This window comes from Phaethon lepturus, unplaced genomic scaffold (genome assembly GCF_000687285.1).
Source record: "Phaethon lepturus isolate BGI_N335 unplaced genomic scaffold, ASM68728v1 scaffold36801, whole genome shotgun sequence".
Classification (NCBI taxonomy): Eukaryota; Metazoa; Chordata; class Aves; order Phaethontiformes; family Phaethontidae; genus Phaethon; species Phaethon lepturus.
The window spans coordinates 3,791-18,138 of record NW_010517614.1 but is presented as its reverse complement, the minus strand read 5'-3'; the positions used below and the strand labels follow the sequence as shown (position 1 = coordinate 18,138).

Sequence of the window (14,348 nt, the reverse complement as noted above, 5' to 3'; positions counted from 1 at the left end):
CGGGGAGACCTTTTTTTCAGCTATAGTTGTAGAAAAGAATGAGTTAAAGGTAGCTGAGCACCTGCCACAGGCAAGCGGTGCGTCTGAAAATAAGATTTCGAGCTAGCAGCTTTCATTATGAACATTATTTAGGAAACAGACCTTCACCAAAAGTACGAAAATGAGATATCCACAGCATTAATTCTCTTGCTTGTTGGCATTTTATTTTTTTTTTTTTAACTCATGCATGCCTAGGATATTCAGAAATGTGAGAGGACATTCCTCTGATGCTCTGAAAGTTTGGTGCAAGGAGCAAGCGCTGAACTGCCTAGGGAACTTTTGTTTCTTTTCAGCTCATTCAAGCTAGCGCAGAACTGGGGAGGAAACAGAAGCGGCCACTGCTAGTGCAGAGCTCCAGCCTTCAGCGTTTGTCCCGCATCTTGGCTCCATACAGATGCGTGTATGGATAGGTACGGGCGTGACAGAATGGGGCTCACAGCTGCTGCTTAGGTGGTGCAGAAATCACGGAAAACGAAAGGAAGGGCCCTACCAACAATGCTTTTGCATTTCAGAAACATTTCAGCCTCATTTTATGGGTGTTTTAATACACCCATGCCGCTGAGACTAAGCTGTGGGAATAGTGACGGTGCAGCTTCGGAGCCAAAACCTGGAAAGAGTCCTGAAAAAAGCCAGGAGCCGCGTCCTGGTTCTGCTGCGTTAAACTCGCGCTGACTTCTGTTAGGGCCAGGATTTCACCCTGGATGCGACCGTGAATAATGGAAATGACACCAGGCAGTATATACACGTGATGTAAGTTTAGAAGAGTTACTAAGCATTTGTGATTCATGACATAACTAAGTGTATTAGGAGGAAACTTTCCATAGGGAAAGGTTATTCTATAATTATCCTCTCAGCAGGCTTTTTATCTTCCTCTGAAACACCTGGAATTAGACGGTCTTAAAGATAAGGCACGGGATTCGCAGGCTGCGCTGGAATAGGCATAACCATTAACAGAGCAAGGCAGAATCTTTTAGAGTTCATTCCTGTGTGATATTGCAATATGCTGTTAGGAAAGGCCATAGCTGTTTGATAAATGCCCTCTTTCTTCCTCACCCTGGCTCACTGATATCCAACAGTTCCTAATAGGTGTGAGGAATGTTTCTAACACAGAGGAATATTCCTGCAGGGCACTGCGTATCCTTTCCTTAGACCTTTTGCCTTTTCCTAAGACCCCACTGCCTTTGAATTAACTCAGTTTAAGGTGCCGAGGGTTCGGCACCGGCTGAAGATGCGGCGGAGGTGCGGTTGTTATTAGCCATAGTGACAGCCCAGCATCCCGACGGCTAAAGGGCAAGGCTGGGCGCAGCCCCAGGGAAAGTTCTGCGTGAAGTTTGGGGGCTCTGGATGCCACCTAGAGGTTTGTCCTTCTCGTCATGCTCTCGGCTGCTTTTCCTCGGGAAAAGTGCTTTCCCACCTTTCCTAGGCCCTGCGGGGAGCAAGGGGAATCTGCTGGGCAGCTGCCAGCTTTGCTCCCGTTGGCAGCTGAGTGCTGGAGGCCGATGCCGAGTGAGCCGGTGTAACCACACGGCATGGCGCGGTACTGCTGGTGGGACCCAGGCGGGGCCCAGGAGGCACTGTAGTCCCTAATGATCATCCGCAGACGGTGTCCCAGACGGAAGGCGGCTACTCTGCTTCCCGTCCCGGAGCAATGTGGGGAGACATCAGCCTCCAGAGAACCACGCCCAACATTTGGAAATAAATCCATGCGCCAGAAGGGCAACCCAGGCCTGGCACTCACTGGTTTAATTTCCTGTGGCTGTGGGTCATGTGTTTGCAGGACGCTGGTTCAGAGCCGCTAAAGGCAAGGAATAAGATTTATGAACGGATGCAGGAGCTGGTCTGCCTCGTTGGACCTCCGCCGCCCAGGTGTGCTATCAGCTTCCACCTAGGAGGAGGTAGCTGCATCCATCAGTATCTGAGTTTTCTGTGGCTGACTATGTGCAGAACCATCGAAGTGCCAACACTGCCCCGTTGCTGACAAGCTCTTGATACCGGAGCCACCAAGTGACGTTCTCAGAGTAGGCACTGGGGGTGTGATTGCAAGGGGGTGCTCGGAGTTCACGTGGGTTAGGTACAACCCTGCAGAGATAATAGGGTGGGCGTGATGATACCAGTTGCATCTGGGTTTGTGTCAGCTGCAGTTGAAGCACCCTTTGGGACGGTGGAGACCAAGCCCGAAGCTTGAGGTTCTGTATGAGCTCTGCTGCTCTGACTCTCTGCATGGTCTGCAGACAAATCACCAGCTGACCTCTCTCAGCTCTGTCCCCAAACTCTTTATGCTCTTCAGAATTCGGTAGCGCAACAGATCCAAAATTTGGCTGTTTGCTAATGTTTCTCTGAAGTTTCTTTTTAGCCTGTCCACTGCTACATGTCACAGCTTGGGAGGGGGGCTGGGTTTTGTGGATCCAGAGAGAGAAAGAGTTGAATGACCTTTAAGATCTATTTTCAAGCTCTTCCAGAAATTAAAGACCTGGTACAGGAATTAGTGGGTGAAGGTATTTGGTATATTTATTGCCTTCTGGCCTGTGAAATCTGAAAAATGCCTGATTTTTCTTCTCCATCTTGCCATGCCCCCACCTTACCTGCCAGAGGAGGGTGCAAACCCCATCTCTACTGTCCCCATGCCTACTTACCAAATGGGAAGTCTACAAACTGATGCTTGAATGGGATTTGCCGTTGTAGGAAACAAGGCAGTGGTTTTGTCTGTGACTGGGACCATTTCTCAGGCAGTTGCTTCAAGAAAAGGGAATGAAAATGTCAGGCAAGAAATAGGTGATTGCTCTGATCATCTTCAGCTTCCAACTTGGCTGGCACTGCAAGAGTACTCTACACTGTAAGAGCAGTCAGGAAAGAGATACCACCTTCACTGTAAAATTAAATGTGTCTTCTGTACTTTACTGATTACCGTCACCCTTTGTTTTCTTGGAAATTCTCATTCTCAGGCCCTTTCCCTTGTTTAGGGCGATACATGTGGCCATTTTCCCCAAGTACCACTTCCGTGCTTTCGGTCTTTTGCTGCGCTACCTCCAGGGATGTTGTCCACTTCCTCGTGATTCTCTGTCCCCTTAGGGCAAGCCCTCATTCAGTATACACTGAAATAAGGGTGCACTAAAGAGATGAGGGCTTTTCACCCTTCCCCATCCTTCTATAGGCACATCCTGTAGATGGGAATTCTCACTCTGGACTGGAGACAGGGATAAATTTCTTTCAAAATAAGCCAAGGTTTCCTGTAGCAGGATCAAAAGTATCTAGGTTTACTGCCACACTCCCCTTAAAGAGTATGCAGTGCCCACTAAACTGAGCGTGCAAAGGGTGGCTGATGGTCTTTCTGTCCTTGGCAGGGAGTCGCTGCTATATACGCTTGCCAGAGAGCGGCAGCGGGGAGAAAAGATGGAGCGGAGGCCGGGGAAGATGACCCACACCCAGAGGAACCTCTTTGGCCCCGTAGACCATGAGCAGCTGCAGCAGGACTTCCAGCACATGCTACGCAACAGCGTCGAGGGGGCCCAGCAGAAGTGGAACTTCGATTTCCTCCAGGACATGCCGGTGGAGGGGCTTCTGCAGTGGGAAGAGCTTGAGGGCCACGAGGTGCCCGCCTTCTACCACAGCTGCGTGGTGGGAGGTGCTCGGAGGCCACTGCAGCACTTGAACTGGCCCCTGGGCTGCGAGGACAGGAGCCACCACTTTGCCCAGGTGGCACTGACTGAGAAACCCAAAACTTCCAAGAAAACAGGGGGCAAGAGGATCTCGGAAGGGAAGAAAAGACGACAGACATCTTTGACAGGTGTGTGAGACCATGGTGTCAAACTGGTCCCAGCAGCTGCTTAGAAATTCTCTGATGGGCCCATAAACCAGTCTTCCTGTAAGAAAGTGCAACCCTTCAGAGAAGCATCTGCAAGAGGAGGAAGGCACGCTCTAAATCGATGGGCATGGGGCTTGTGTTTTTCAAAGGTGCTGTGCCACAACCCCCCTCCTGGCCCTGGGGGTCTGTTTTAGGACTTGTCACAGAGCAATGAGATAATGACCACTGCATGTGGGAGGATAGATGGGATGGTTAGGAGGGCTAGATGTTTAAAAAGGAAGTCTAACAAAAGTAATGAGGTGATTTCTCGAGCAGGAGCCCAATAGGAAAACAGGGTCGCCCATTGGATCGGAGTTCTTGGTTTTTTGCTTGCTTATAGGTTTGGCCATGTGCACCCTTTCCCGAGTGCAATAGGGAACACTGTTCAGTCAGCTAAGCCTTAGGAGGAAGACCAGAAACCAGAGGAAGCAGCCAGGTCTCCTGCTCGCTTCAGCTTGGATATTATACTCAGTGAAGGCATCCAGGAATTTTCAGGGCAAACTGATTTTAAACTTGTCCAGGTGGCAGAAGAGGCTGGGTTTTCAAATGCCTCTCACCAGGACTTGCTGCCAGGAGTGGTTTTCAGCACCCATAAAAGAGATTTAGGTTTTTGAAAGTCCTCAGCAACCCGCGTGCTAAGCTCTTCTGAACATCTGGCCCCTCATTTTCTCTTTCCAATGGGATTTGAGCTTGTTTGAAAAATCTAATCTGTATTTTAGATTTCTTTTGTCCATATTGGGGTTTTGGTTTATCCAAGACTGAGGTTTTCAAGATGTAGACCAAGGATTTCCTTTTGTGAATTTGATGTGAGACGCCAGCTTGAAATAGCCTAGAAGATAATTGAAGCTAAAGTTTCAGGAAGCGCTTTCTAAGCAGCGATGTTGATCTCAGTTAAGTCAGACAATAGACTAATTTGCTGTTTGAGGGTATGAAACTTAATTGCTAGCGAAAGGTTCAGGAAGAGGTTGGAGATTAATGAACAGTGGAACATTGCACACTGGGGTACAGAACAATGATATTTAATGAGTGCTCTTTTCTTCTCCAAAGCACTTTACAGCCATTAACTAATTAACAGTATAATTTACAGGTAGGAGTACAGAAGCGTAATTCAGAGCACAATGTTGTGATGGTTTGAGGGAACTGCTGTTCAATTGTAAATCTCTCACTAGGTGTGTGGGAGTAAATTATGCAGATATTTCCAGGGGATATTTTTCTTCCGTTTTGTTTTCCCCAGGCAACAAACATTTCATCAGGGGATATGGAAACCAAAATACCACGCTGCACAGTTTAACACTTTCCCACATGTGTTTTCATAAGAGAAAACACTTTAGTCTAACAACAGTACCCTTCTCCCCAAGGAATCTGGGTGTGCGAGACGGGCCAGGAAGATCATTTGCAGTCTTCTCTTTTGATGAGGTTTGGAGATCAGTCCCTCTCTCAGTCCTCACAGGTGCACACATCCTTCTTACTGCCAGCTGAAGGATGCGTTAGGAGTTTCCCTCTAGCTGCAGGAACCTTGTCCCTCTGGGCATGACTGAAGTTGTTCAGGCAAAACTGAGCCAGGGAAAGTGATACCTGCTGATAGGGTCTGACCCTATGCTCCCACCCCTTCGCTCATCTTCTGCCATCCTATAATGAAAGGTTAGTTTAGGATTAGGTTCTGAGGTTGGATTTGAACCCAGTTATCTGCGTTCTGCCACCCAGTTACCTGCATTCTGCTTTGGTCAACAAGAACACTAATGCTTTACATTAAGATCCAACAATGTGAGTTTAATTTAGACTTTTAAAGACAGCTGTGGCCCACTAAATAAATATTGATAGATTAAAAAGCAGCCATGGGGATTTTGCGGACATTGCTGCCTCCAGAGTGGAAGGAGCAGAGGTTTTCCTGCTGCATTTGACTCCTCAGACATACAGAGAGCTAACCAGTGCAAAAGTAGATTTTCCTTTCTATCTCCCAACCCTTTTATATAGACTTACTCCATCTCTAGTCTCTCGTTTTTGTTGTGGACCCAGTGTGGTTCTGCTCTGTTTTCTGGGAGAGCCTCAAATTCAAAAGCAGCTCAGATACAGGCTATAAGCGTTTTTCACCTTTTCCTTTTTTTTTATTTTTTTCCTTCACTAGTCAAGGTTGGCAAACCATGCCAGCTCTTCACTCTTCTTCTTTTCCAAACTTTTTGGCTTGCCTCAGTCTGATACACTTAGACCTTGGCTCTCCTGGGACATACTCATACAGCCTCGCCTCCTTTGCAAAATGCCAAAGAGAGAAAATTGGTAACAACGCTGTGTTTTCACTAGGTGGTCTTTCTTTTGAAGCAGGCGGTTCATGCAAGGTGGCTGGGGAGGAAGGGAAAGCAGGTATTTAGGTAGGTATACTTAAACAACAGAAACCTTTCCCTCCTAGGACCCTGTGGCCAGGGACAGGCTGCAGGCAGCGTCCTCCTCAGTAGCCTACTTATGCCAGTGCCAGGGCTGTTCAGGGTCCCTTAGGCAAACCAGCCAATTTCTGTGGACTCTGTTTGGCATCTTAGGTGGAGGCTAGACCATCTGAATACGGCTCTGGGGAATCTGGCTTTTAAGCGCCTCTATCAGTTTTGAAACTAAGCTCCATTACGTGGGCATCTGAGCAGTTGGGCTCTTGCTAAAATTCTTCGCAGGCACGAATGGGAATACCAACTATTTAAGTCTTTTCTGAGTTTTACCTACTAAGCATAATTCCTAGTGCATTTCTTTTCCCAAAATAAAATGGAGGATAGCCATATAGAAGTCTTTTAAATGGAAGAAATAAGTAGTAAGGCTTACATTTGGTAACGTAGGCTTGTTTTTCTTGCTGCTATTCCCTTCCTCTGCTGCTCCACTGAGAGACTACAGCAGGTTATAGCAGGATTTGCTTTTCTACTGAGCTAGCAGTGCATGCTTCTGCCTGGGAGAATATACTCTCCTTGGGATCACGTCCTGCTCCAGAAGCTTAACTTGGGGCTAGCTCAGGTGCCGCTGCGCTCCGTTGTGCCGTGCCATGCAGGCGTATCCTTAAGGAAGTTGGCTGCAGGAATCTCATTGCACAAACTTGGCTGTGAAAGGCTACAGAATGCCAGTCATCCCGCCAGTAATGTTCTGCGTGGAAATGAGCGCAAGACTTCATGCCTGGGTGTTGGACTCGATGGGTGTTGCCAGTTTGATTATATAGAAAGCTCAGGTTTAAATATCGCGGAGCCCGTATCCTCAACTGAACTTGGAGCGAATTCATTACTGTGAATACAGACAATTTGCACCACATGAATCCCACGAACTCTAAATATGAATAAGCATCTAGCTGCCATTTCAGCTAATGCTGCCTTATTTACCTGAAAAAAGTACGCGGTTTTTGTGCGAGGCTGGGAGGCAGGGAAGGAGCTCATAGGGAAACTCCTGTGTTGCAATCACAGTTCTGTAGTTAAGGCTGATTTACGTTTGCACCTGAAACAAAGATCCAACCACGTGAACATATGAAAACGTAACGGGTGTTCTCCCTATGAGCCACAGTGCTTACTCTCTGAGCAAAGGATTAGTTATAATTCAGTGATAGCGCAAGGTTTTATGCGGTCCTCCTTGAATCTGCGGTTTGACCTAATAAGCAGAAATAGTGTCCCATACATATAGTTCTTCTGATGTTATTTTGCAGAGTATTTTTTGTTATTAGGGAGGAGAAAACCCACCTATTGCTGTCTGGAAAGCACTGCAGCTGTGGATCTAAAAGTTGGAGTGAAATGTCACATTGCTGAGCTTGCATAAGAGGGTCCAAAGTCTTTTGATCTCAGCTGGATAAAAGCCAGCACATTCCCTTTGTTTTGCCTGGTATTACATAGTTTTATGTGGAACATGCTGAAGGTACTAGCTTTTGTTCATTCATGAGCCGTAGAGAAGTCTAAATGACTTCTTCAACACGAAAACGAGATTTGAGAGATTTCTTGAAAAGCAGCAGTTACCAGTGTTGTAGCCGTAATCCTGCTTATTTGTTGTTCTCCAGATTACTACTCGGCAAAGAAGCGAGTCAAAACGAATATGCAAGCTGCTGCAAAGAAGTCAACTTCTTGAAAGCAAGGAGAGGATTGCTCTGCACCGGAGAGGTCGGGAACATCTGCCAAGCTTCCTCAACCTTCAAAAACTGAGTGTGCAGGCTGCGGACACTTAGGGGCATCCCACGGAGATGTATTCCTGAGAGCAGCAGTGAAAATGGAAAATACTTTAATTGGGATGGGGTCAGGCCAGATAACTGGAATCACTTTGATGAGAAATTCCTGGCCTTAAAAACCACTGGCAAGCAGGTTTGGACACTAGAGAAATTGGCTAAGGCTAGCAGATTAATGTGCATTAAAAATCACTGTACGTGAGAAAGCGGTAAACAGTTAAAACAACCGTATATGTGTAATAATGAGCTTGGACAAGTCACTGTACAGTTGGGGTCTTTGATATCGTCATGTCTTTTACATATCCTCTTTTTTGGTTTTAGCAGGGACGGCTTACTAAGTTTCACCATCTCAGCTTTACTGATCTGACACGCTAAAAAAAATTCCCAGCTCTTTCTGTGATTGTTTTTCAAGTACAGAATTTTGTGCTTGCAGCTACTTAGGGCATAAGTAACAGTGCTTGGGCGCCAAATGCTGGGATGTAAATGGAAAAAGCTGAAATTATTTGGAACTTTTCCATTTATATCAGCAGCCATTTTAGCCCTGTATGTCTGCCCCCCTCCCCAGCCCCAAGAATTAGGTTGTTAAACTTATGGGGAGAAATTTGCAGATACATTCGTGTATCTTTCAAGTCATTCCTGTTCCCAGCTGGCCCAAATTCAGCCTTTAATTTGGGTTGTGCTGTTCCATCTAGGTCTATGAGTATGCACGGCGAAAACGAAGATAAAATTTGCTGTGCATTTGTCTGTGGTGGTTGACAATGCCTGCTGCTTGTAAGAACATCGTAAGAATGAGGGAGATGGTTTAGTTGCCATTTTGTGCTTTTTATTCGTACTGCTAGACTTTCTATAAGAAGAGAAAGGGCATTAATAACACTGAAATGTTACACATGGCAGCACTCTTGGTGTTGCATGGACTGCTTTTCTGTGGCGTTTGTTAACATATACTTTTCCATCACCTACTTTTTATTTCCCTTTTTTATTCCCCTGACTAGTTGGGATAATTGAGGTTTTACAGCACATAATAATCAGCGGGTAAACCAGAAAAAGAAACCCATAAAATATACGCTTTAAATTATACTGCTGCATATGGCCTTAAGATGCATGCAGTGTTTAATGAACTCGTTTGGAAACAGCTCTGTAAATGTCAGGTTTTTAGAACGACATGAGATGATGGACTGCTGCTTTTTGTCTCAAATCTAAACCGAGGTTTCTCTTGGGTAGTAAAAATTAACGTGCTGGGGTGTGTGTGTCGGGTGTACACATGAGAACTGGTGTAAGCGAGTCGTACACCCTGCATTACATGCAACATCAGGAGGGTTTAGTGTGTTTCTTTTTTTCCCATTAAGAGCTACAAGTGTTTAGACATGAACAGTAGTTGGGTTTCCCCCGAATGGCACAAAGCAGAGATTTTACTCTGTTTCTGTATGCTGAGATAAAGCAAATTGCAGGGTCAGAGCTTGTTTCCAGCTACATGCAACAGTCATGAGGTGAGGTTTGTTTTTTTTTTTTTCTCTCTTGAATTTTTGGTTTATTTAGGAACAAACCTTGCTCCAGCTGGTGTCAAAGGGAGTTTTATCCACATGAAGCAGGATGGGGGTCAACCTGGCAATATCTGGTCGCAGAGCCTTCAGTGTGTGTGTGGGCCGGGCCAGGCCAGTCTTTTACAAGCTTTTCAGCCTATTGAGATGTAGCATAAAGGTGTGGGACTGGGCTTTTTGTACGTTTGGTTTTGGTTTTGAACTTTAATTAGAACAGACTAATCTATTTTTTTTTAAAGTGTGGTGAATTTCTTTTATTAAGAAAAATTGCACAACTGTTTCTCCATGTGTTTGTGATTTTAAAGCAGACCAATGACACTGTGCACCTTCTTGGTTTGTAGCAAGGTTACTTGCAGAATTACTTTCCAACCGGGATGGCATGAGCTGTGCATAAAAGCCCTAAAGTCTGCTGTGCACGAGGTTATCATGAAGTAGCTGAGCCTTTTTCTCTCAAGGGGAAAAGGGATGCTTCTCTTTATTAGGAGAAGTAATGACCGTCGATGTACTGCTGTCCCAAAGAAACAAGAAAGGATCTTTTATTTTCTTTTCATATTAGTTACAAAACAGCTCAGTGCTTAACTGTACTTTTAAAAGGAAGTTTCTGCCTTAAATGCTTTGTAATCAGGACACTACAATATCGTAGGAATTCGTAAAAGAATTGTTTAAATTATCAATAACACAGGTCTCGGGTATCTATGCAGATACTGGCCTTAGAGAGTGGAATTTCAGTATATTCAGACTGAAAGGTGGAGACCATGGTTGAACATTCGGCCTGTCTGTGTTTATAGCATCTCGGCTAGCTGTGATTGTGACTGGGAGTTCAGGGCTAGCGTGGAAAAGTTTCCTGCTGGTGAGACAAGGTGATGTCTTTCTGCTTGCCAATTACGCGTTTGTTAATGGTTTTTTTAAGTGGCAGAATATTGGAGATGAGGATACACCGTAACACAAAAGAAGGGAACGAGGGGAGGGAATACTGTTTTCATACCAGTGTTTGCAATGGGAAATTCTTATACTTGTACCCGGGGGCCTAATCCTCCCCTGGTGTATGCTGTATTACAGGTCCACTGAGCTGTGGTGGAACTACCTGGATTTACACCAGAGGAGAACTGAAGCTGAGATGTTTTGCACTAGTCCTTTTAGTTACTCTACAGAATAAATGGACAAGCAGCTGACTGTGTAAAGCCATTGCCTCCTTTCTACATACACGGGTTTTAAAAGATAAAGTAAAATGGTTTCTGCTCTGTTTTTTTTTTTGTGTGTGTGACAGCCAAAAATAAAAACAAACCTCTGATTAGTGTCTGAGCTTCACCATCATCAGGGTAGATAAAGTATATCTGTATTTCATTACCACGCTGATGAGGAAACGGTGAAACATGGAATATTTCATTATTTTGTTCAACTTGTGAATTGCACACAGTATGCACAAGGAGGTACGTCAGTATGTAGGAAAGCTGTAAAAATAATATTTTTTTTAATAGTAGGTGGGTCTAAAACATTCCCATTCTTGAAACGAGGCAGCAGACCTGATTGGAAAAAGCAGTACGCCGACGCTTTGGCCCGCTGCGTTCCCTGGGCACCACCAGTGGGTTGGACGTGCCAAGCCTAATCCTGTAACAAAGCTGTTCAGGGTTATTTGCGGACCTGTGGGTTTGGTAGGCTGCAGGGGTCTGCGGCCATCCACCGAACCCCGAAGGGGCACTTTCTCATCAGGAGAAGCAAGGGGATGTGTTCAGACTTGGGGCCATAAAGACAGGGTAGCAGCACTGGTGCGAGGTCTCCTGCGGCGATGTGAGGATTACGCAGCGGAGCGGGGACGGCAACAGGAGCCCACAGCGTGCCGTAACCTCGGCATGCTGGTGAGTAGGTACAACTCCGGCTACCCGAGCCTCCTCCATCCCCTTTTGTGAATGTAAGCTGCCTGTGTGTCTCAGGGCCATATTTTACTCAACAGCCACAGCTGAGCTGCTGCTGATACCGCGGTGTGACCAGCATATACATCAGGTGTGACCAGCATATACATCAGGGAAATGAGTAGTGCAGATTTTTTTTTCCATCCGAGGTAAACGCATCCCATGTGCAACACAACCTGAGCTGGAAATGGGACAGAGCAAGTGCCAGAACACTTGTTCTGTGTGTTGTACAAAGGTGGAAATAATCTCTCAGGTACGGATTATTTCTTTGAATTCCTTTCAACAGCAACTGGAGAAGATTGTTTCACTTGGGTGAAAACGCCAGGAAAAGAGGTTCTCCACATGCTTCCAGTTATTTTCAGGGTGATGCAGGTACAGCTTTCTCCTTAAAGCAACTCCTCTGCAAACTATTCTGAAGTACCCTTCTGTTGGGCAGTATTCGTTTCCTGGAGAGACTATCAACTTGCTATGGTAGATGCTTTATTATTTCACCATTATCACTGGGATCCTTGCTAATAGGATTTGGGAGTGGGCCTTAACATCACAGGAATGCTTGGCTGGAAGGGAACCTGGGAAGTCACCCGCTCCATCTCCCTGCCTTAGGGCAGGATCAGGACTTGCTTACGCCGAAGCTTGCCAACTGCTACGAGAAATTATTATTTGCTCTGTTCACGTGGCAGATCTCGGGGGTAGCCAAGGTCAACAACGTTCCTCCCGAGATTGAGAGGGTCTGTGTGACGCAAGATGTTTTCTTTCGGGTATTCATTTTGCTTTGCTTGTTTTGTTGCAATGCCCTAGACGCAGTTCAATTCCACATGAGCAAGCTGGTGTGTTGAACTGTGTGGTTGTCAGATGTGGGTATTTGCCGTGTCATCAATAAAAGCTGGTGCGTAGATACGTTTTAATAGCAAAAGAAGTTGAATTTTCTCCTTTTCGGGCAGGTTCTTCATGTTTTGTTTCTGCATTGCTGTGACCTGGCCTCCGTACTCTGATCCTCCTGTGCTGTTCCACTTTTTACAATTCATCACTTCCGTGCGCAAAATACTGGCTCGGGCTGTGGGGTATTATAAGCTAAGCTGACCTACAGACCAGAAAATGTGTTTCTGCAGTGGATATTTCATGGTTTCCCACTGAGGTGTCACAAACCATATAGGAGGAAACTTTTTGGTTTTCCTTTCTTCATTTTCTGAGATGTTTTTTGCTTAGGAAATGCTGCCTCTCTCACTTTCAGCAATTTGTTCCCTTGACAAGAAATACGACTATCAGGTGTTTAAAATTAAAGTTGTTAAAATCAAATTTGCCAAGGCAGGAGGGTTTGCCCCGGTGTCCTGGACACAGTCCAACTTTGGTAATTACGCCTCGCCTAACTAAATCCTTCTTGCAGTTGCATGGCATTCTTCCTGTCGCGCTGAAATCTGCTATGGAGAGCTGCTGTGACATGACACGTTAAACATCTGCCATGTCTTTACCCAGAAGTGGCTGCGCTTCAATAGGAGATGAAGTGATTTATAGTATATGGCGTGCATACACACAGACTTTTTCATTACCGTGGCTTCTACTGAACTGGAGGAGTTACTTAGGAGCAGCACTTCTGAAAAAAAAGTCAGCTCAGGATCTAGGTATGGATTTAAAGGTCTGATTCTCTAGGTCCCTCTTTCAGACAACGCCTTTCTCTTGTAAGAAATCCCAAACCCATCCCTTGCTCTTATAAGGAGGTGCTGAGAAGTGGGGGGTTCATGTGATCAGCCGTGTTTATAGGATAATAACCTTCACTCTGTCCATTAATCCCCTCCATGAAGGCCAGGAGCATTCCAAAGCGCTGAGCAGCTTCAGCGGTCGGGGGTAAAACCAACACGTACACACCTGCTAAATAAATATTTTCCCCAGCTTGGTACGATCGTGACATTTCTTCCCGCGCAGTTACGTCGGCGAGAGGCCAAAGACGGTCGTTCATCCTGCTGCAACACCAACGGGCCAAGGTAAACCGGGGGTTGGAAAGGGTTGCCCCGGGCAAGTGTTTTGCATCCCTGACTGGGACGTCTGGTGGCCCCTGAAACTTCGGGAGAGGATCCACGTACCAATTCAAAGCGTTTTCAAAAATAAGACACGTGCGCGTTCTCAGCACATAGCAGCAAGGAGGCAAAACGGAGAAAATACACGTACGTGCGAAGATCGGCCCGGCGTTTCGCTGCTGCGAATGAAACCGTTGCAGCAGCGGTAATATAATTGGTCTGCTGACTCATTTTCCTAAAAATTTAGGTGGTCCTTGGCACAAAGAAAGTGGAGAAACACTCTCATGGTCCCGTTGGGAAAGGGAAACTCACAGGATCAGGGTGATGCACAGCGCTTGCTTCTGGTTTTAAAGAGCCAAGCCATTTTACACTTCAAAATCATAACATTCGGAGCAGAAGAACTTTAGTATGAAAATGTTTAAATCCCTGCCTCAGATATGTCCATGGAGCTGGAGCCGTGCCACTAAGTATGCGATGAATGAAATCTCTTTAACACTCTGTGATAGGAAAACTCCCATTTGAATTGTTTCGGATCATCTGCATCCTGCGTTTGGTTACACAGGGTAATAGAGACCATCTGTCTCCCTTCCTTCCAATATATGGATTTATGTCTGTGTGTGGAGCCGTGTTCACCGAAGACAGCGCACAGACCCTCCCAAATGCGTGTTAAGAAAACGTGCGTGCCCAGGAGCGGCTGACCTTTCTGACCTTAACAAGCCGCGTGTCAAACTCCTCCTACGGCCAGGAACCACAAGATGCACGTTTCGGCGCGTCGAGGAAAGCGGGGAACTCCAGGAATTAACGGGAAACAACGGCAACTCCCCTCGGCTCCCCCCCCCC

At 46.0% G+C, this 14,348-nt stretch overlaps 1 protein-coding gene across 1 annotated transcript; it reads left to right on the top strand.

Moving 5' to 3' along the window:
• The first annotated feature begins 3,429 nt into the window (after window positions 1-3,429).
• Window positions 3,430-7,954, top strand: LOC104628025 (cyclin-dependent kinase inhibitor 1-like). Its single transcript, XM_010296457.1, has 2 exons — window positions 3,430-3,823; window positions 7,887-7,954. Exons 1-2 carry the CDS (start codon window positions 3,430-3,432, stop codon window positions 7,952-7,954), a joined length of 462 nt encoding a protein of 153 aa, XP_010294759.1.
• Window positions 7,955-14,348: the final 6,394 nt, after the last annotated feature.

Coding starts and splice junctions, on each gene's coding strand:
- LOC104628025 (XM_010296457.1), top strand. CDS start 3,430: ATGGAGCGGAGGCCGGGGAAGATGACCCACACCCAGAGGAACCTCTTT. Junction 3,824..7,886: donor ACGACAGACATCTTTGACAG/GTGTGTGAGACC, acceptor GTTGTTCTCCAG/ATTACTACTCGGCAAAGAAG.